The following is a 5,652-nucleotide window of genomic DNA, read 5'->3' as shown; positions in this document are numbered from 1 at the left end:
TTTCCGTTATTCAATGGCTATGAGGTTTTAAAAGATTTGGTTAGGTTTCAAAACCTTTAGAGGGTGTTTGGGTTAGCTTATTTTGGAAGAACTTATAACTTATTGATTTATAAAAGTTAATAAGTTGTTTTTACAGTGTTTGGGTTAGCTTATTTAAATTGTTTTTGTGTATTGAGAAGTTAAAAATGATAAGTTAGTATTTGTTATAACTTATAACTTATATAGTATAGTATTTTCTTTAGAAGGAATCCAAACACTGTATTAGTTTTCACATTACCTCCTAAATATTGGATTTTCAAACCCCATCAAATTCACCCCGCCCAATCTTCCCTTTTCCTAAACCCTCAAATTCTCAAATCTTCCCTCTTCCTAAGAATTCACAAATTCTGTAACTCACTCACACCCTTTCTTCCCTTCTGACCAAACCAATTTCTAGGGTTTTTATGTTGTTTATGAATCGTGGGTACCTTGGCCGGCTAATCGGAGACGAATGTACCACCACCGCCGGTGAAGTTGGCTGACTCTCTCTCTCTCTCTCATGTGTAGTTTGGCCATGTCGGATTTGACTCATTTGTGAGATTGGATGGTTACAAGAGAATCCCAACCCCAAGCTTCCAATTTCACATTGTTTTCTTCTCACATTCCTCCATCAGGATGGATGCAGACTCTCCTTTTGAGTAAGTTTTGATGAACCTATTGCAACCGTTGATTTCATCACACTTCACATGCCTCTCACTCCTGCTACATCAAAGATATTGAATGATGAAAACTTTGAAAAGATGAAAAAAAGGTGTTAGAATAGTAAACGTTGCTGGTGGCGGAGTGATAGATGAAGATGCTTTGGTTAGATCATTAGATGCTGGCATTGTAGCACAGGTACTTGTGTATTTGTGTTAGGGTTGTAAACAGGTCGACATACACGCTAATCTGTTTATTGAACTTGTTGTGTTTGTGTTGATCTGACTCGCCGGTTTCCAACCCGTTCCATATAATTTTAAAAATTAAATATTATATACCACAAATTCAGTTTCAGTTCTTTAATTAGTTAAATTGATCTCAGTTATGATCTGTATAATGAATTATAGTGATTTGATTAGGATTGGAAATTGAGAAAAGATGGAACAAAGAAGTGCGTTTGTGTTGGCGTTGAGTGTGGGAATAGGAATAGGAGTTGAGCAGCTGTGGTGATTCGTTGGCAAACGAGATCACGCCACAGATAATGGAGCATGAAATGAAAAGTATGATTATTGATGGTAAAGACAACAAGGTCACTTTCTATGAATTTCCATATTATCTAAGGTAAGACAATTCTTGTGCAATCTGTATTTTCAGGAAGATTTACGGTTATTTCATATAATTTGTCTCTTATCTTTTGTCTATCGAAGAATTTTTTCATATATGTATGCCAATGTTTGCTCTTAAAATTGTATGTGCAAATGAGCCTAACAAGATCTCCGAGAATTAAATTGTGTTATAACTATTAAGGATGAAACATATTGTTTAATTACCATGAGCTACTTTGAATGTCACATTAATCTGGATGGAATAAAGTTATATTACAACCGCGGGACAATTTAACTCATTTGAAATCAATAATTTATCACCTTATATGGCTCATTAAGTCATTAACATATCATTTCGTTGACCGTTTTAACAGTGAGCAGACAAGGACCTTACTGACTAGTGCTGCTTTTGTTTATTTATCGAAATATCGATTTTGCTAAGCACACACGAAACCTTGATCCTGCAAGCCGAACTATATTGTTATCAGGGCCTGCTGGTTAGTTGTTTAGTGTTCTGAATGTTTTGGAACAAGGTATGAATTATGATACCCTTAGCTATTGATTGAAATATTTTGCATCCTGAATGTTGGTGGTTGTGTTCTATTTTGTCATTTTAAATTGCAGAGGGCCTGAAGCTATCCAGAATCCCCTAAACCTGAGGAAAAATGCATCTACGGCAGCTAATATGACCGAGCTTGCTTCAAGCTATACTCCTGTAAATCCAGGTAAAAAGCCAGAAAAAGGCCCAATGATGCTAACTAATTGGCATCTTTAGAGTGAAAAATGGTATAGTCGGTTTGGGGCTACTAAATTTAGGGGTGCAAACGAGCCGAGCTACTCGCGAGCTATTCGAGCTCGGCTCAAAAAAAAAAGCTCGAACGAGCCGAGCTTAAACGAGCTCGAGCCCGAGCCTTAAAAACAAGTTCGTTTAGTAAACAAGCCCGAGCTCGACCTTCGCTTATCGAGCTTGAGCTGGCTCGCGAGCCTAAACGAGCTTTCTGTTTATATTTTTTTTAGTATATTAAACATATATTTATATAATAATATTTACCATTTATATAAATATAAAAAATAACTTAATTTTATGTATAATAATAATTATTATTAATATAAATTAATTAATAAATACCAAACGAGTCGAGCCCGAGCCGAGCTCGAGCTTTCATATGTTAAACGACCTCGAGCCTGGTCGAGTTCGGGCACGAGCTCGAGCTCGGCTCGGCTCGTTTGCACCCCTATAAGACTGACTATATTCGGTTTGGTACTAAATGGTGTCTTTAGAACTGGCAAATGCTATGATCATAACAGAATAGTGTTTTGAAAGTTGTTCTGGTTAGAGTTCTATGTCAGGATTGTTACAAATATGATATTTTATTTTTATTTTTTGCTTCTTTTATTTTGTGACTCTGCATTCTCAGCTCCACTTAGACGCACAAGCAGCTGGTCTTTTGATGAAAAGCTTTTTGTACAGAACCTATACAAGGTATCATGTCTTCCTTACTTTCCTTTGCTATAAAACTGGGTTATCGAATTTTAACCCATTTTCTTATGAGAAAGTGGATTTCGGTTTTGTTTTGTTCCAAATGCCTGAAACATGTCAAATAAAAAAAATAAAAAAACCTAAAAAAGAATGGGTCAAATGGGTCCAACAGGTCAAACAACTTGAAAGTAAACCATAGTCTATTTTTATGGATACAACCCCCAAATCCTTTTTCTTTAAAGCTTTAGATTATTACAAAACTAATAAAATCATTTTTGTAATCGTAATTAACATTAACCAGTTTAAAAAAATAAATATACGCAAATTGTTTGTGGGTCAAGCCAACCTAACCTTGTGCCAAACAAATGATTTGCTCCAACCCGCACATGTTTCAACCTGTTACCAACCCGCTCGGCCAGCCTATCTAGCCACCTCTATGTACAAGGTTAAATTGGTTTGTATAACCAATTGAAAACAGGGGCTGACTTTGAGTTAAACTGACGATTCTGATTCTGTATAGTTTGTATAACCAATTGAAAACAAGGGTTAATGTTGATCATATATTAGTTTCCAACTTTCCAATGTCTTTTTGTAGTTAAGTTATGGATATCAATGACACTAGTCATACTGGCTCATGTCGCTGGGATAGGGTTTATGTGTTCAACTATTGCGACAGGAATAGTTATGGACTGGTTCTGGTTGAGTTATACGAACCTGCCAACCTGAACTCGACATGAATTGCCATCCCTAAGACCTAAGTTGTGTTCATAGATTTCATAATTTTAATTAAACTGTGGGGTACTTGCAGGCCGCACTTGATGTAGTCACTGTAGAACCTCCACTGAAGGATAGCAAGTTGGTAAATCATGAAAATGTCACTGTCACTCCTCATCCTGGTGCTAGCACCACAGAAGCTCAGGTTTGTAAATAACCACAAGAGCTGCGGCATTTGTTTGGATTTTGTAAAGGTCGTTATTTGGATATATTTATATAGAAATTGGTCGATTTTCATCATCTTTTTGACTTTAGAGGTGGCAAGATGGGTGGATTGGCCAGGTTGGGTAATGGATCAAAATGGGTTTAGGTCGAATCGGGTCATTTTGAGTATGGATCAACACGACTTGTACGGGTCAAATGTGTTTAGCAGAGGCAATCAGGCAAACTAGATTGTGAGGCAGCTTGCAAGAATAACTGCTCATGCACCGCCTATGCAAATCCAAACATCGCTGCAGGTAGAGTTGGGTGCTTGCTATGGTTTGGGGGTTTGATTGATGTCCGAGTGTACCCACAAAATTGGCAAGATCTTTATGTTAGACTTGCCGCCTCAGAATTATCAGGTAAAACAATAACATTACCAAATTAATGCATTTCATGTTTGAATCTGTTAAACATGTAAATCTTCTGGACCTCCATTCCAGCTTCGATGGAAAGAAACGGCTAATTATGCAGACAAAACATGATGAACTACATGAAGTTGTTTCGCAAAGGAGTTTTGATTAGCTGAGACAAAAAAGACCAGCTAAGGGCCGAAATGAAAGTGGGGAGACTCTTTTAGAGAATGAGAGGAGGTTATGTTGTTGCAAGTGTTGCTAGGAGTGATGCAGGCTGAGACCAAAGTGTTCTTGTTGCAAGTGCTGCAGGTTATGTTGCAGTTGTTACATCATTTGTAGATAACTTTTGATTGGTAGTTTATGTATTTAGTTTTAGTAGATAACTTTGCATTAGTAGTTTATGTATTTAGTATTAAAATTGAAAACTTATGTATGAATTTTGGTTTATTATTGTTAATATCAATAATTTGGTTTTTAGATTGGTTCATGTTTACTACAATTTTAATTTTACAAAAATTTAAAAATAAAATTGACAATTACACAAAAATGGTCACATAAAACTATAACAAATATGTGTGACCAAAGGTTAGACAATAGTCACACTTAAATTTACAATTTTCTATGTCTCTATATATAATTTTTAGCCACATTTATAATAAATTATTGTGACTATATAATAGTTAGGGTCACACATATAGTGAATTTATGTAGCCGTTGATACCATTTAGCGATACTTACAGTGAATTCTTGTAGCTGTTAATACTATTTAGCCACACGGAATGGACCATTTACTTGACTTCAACAACTTTTTCGCCACAATTCTTTTAAATTAATGTGGCTAAAACAAACTTTTTAGAGACTATATCATATAAACGAACACACTTATAGTAAATTCAAGTGACTATATAATAGAAACGACCACACTGATAGTAAATTATGTGGCTGATGATACCATTTAGCCACACTTAATGGACCATTTGCTTGATTACAACAACCATTTTGCCACATTTTTTTTAAATTGATGTGACCAAATCAATCTTTTTAGTGACTATATAATAAAAACAGCCACACTTATAGTAAAATCATGTGGCTATATAATAGAAACGCTCACATTTACACAAAACTCATGTGGCCGTTGATATTGTTTAGCCACATTTAATGGACTACTTGCTTGATTACAAAACCTTTTTGCCACATTTTTTAAAAATTGATGTGGCTAAAACAAATTTATTAGTGACTATATAATAGAATTGGCCACACTAATACCAAATTCATGTGGCTGTTGCTACCTTTTTAGCCACACTTATCAGACACAATGATTGATTTTCAATAAGACCTTTTAGCCACAGTTTAAGTAGCCACGGCCACACATAAGTGAGTGTGGCCATATGATACCTACGATGACTCGACCTTTGGCCACACTTGAGATGGAAAAAAAAACTGTGGCGAAAGGCGTATGGTCACACTTTTTTTATGTGGCGGTAAGCCTTTTTTGACGTAGTGCATGCCAAAATATCAAAGTTGGTATATTCCTTAGCGGTCATAGTACGCGAATAAT

At 35.7% G+C, this 5,652-nt stretch overlaps 1 protein-coding gene across 4 annotated transcripts; it reads left to right on the top strand.

Annotated features, from left to right (window-relative positions):
• The first annotated feature begins 257 nt into the window (after positions 1 to 257).
• On the top strand, positions 258 to 4,571 carry LOC110894733 (hydroxypyruvate reductase-like). 4 transcript variants are annotated; one of them, XR_002566639.2, is made up of 7 exons: positions 258 to 876; positions 1,098 to 1,299; positions 1,658 to 1,816; positions 1,908 to 2,008; positions 2,702 to 2,766; positions 3,572 to 4,100; positions 4,182 to 4,571. XR_002566639.2 is itself a non-coding variant. In XM_035980921.1 (7 exons), exons 4-7 carry the CDS (start codon positions 1,969 to 1,971, stop codon positions 4,221 to 4,223), a joined length of 258 nt encoding a protein of 85 aa, XP_035836814.1. In that variant the 5' UTR covers positions 258 to 876; positions 1,098 to 1,299; positions 1,658 to 1,816; positions 1,908 to 1,968; the 3' UTR covers positions 4,224 to 4,571. The 4 variants fall into 4 exon arrangements, 3 of the variants coding, with proteins under 3 accessions (XP_035836814.1, XP_035836812.1, XP_035836813.1); XM_035980921.1 differs by having other exon boundaries at positions 3,572 to 3,682; XM_035980919.1 differs by having other exon boundaries at positions 1,658 to 2,008; positions 3,572 to 3,682.
• Positions 4,572 to 5,652: the final 1,081 nt, after the last annotated feature.

Source organism: Helianthus annuus, chromosome 12 (assembly GCF_002127325.2).
Source record: "Helianthus annuus cultivar XRQ/B chromosome 12, HanXRQr2.0-SUNRISE, whole genome shotgun sequence".
Classification (NCBI taxonomy): Eukaryota; Viridiplantae; Streptophyta; class Magnoliopsida; order Asterales; family Asteraceae; genus Helianthus; species Helianthus annuus.
This window is presented reverse-complemented; position numbering and strand designations above follow the sequence as displayed.

Coding starts and splice junctions, on each gene's coding strand:
- LOC110894733 (XM_035980919.1), top strand. CDS start 1,867: ATGTTGGTGGTTGTGTTCTATTTTGTCATTTTAAATTGCAGAGGGCCT. Junction 2,767..3,571: donor TTGTACAGAACCTATACAAG/GTATCATGTCTT, acceptor GGGTACTTGCAG/GCCGCACTTGATGTAGTCAC. Junction 3,683..4,181: donor CTAGCACCACAGAAGCTCAG/GTTTGTAAATAA, acceptor CCTCCATTCCAG/CTTCGATGGAAAGAAACGGC.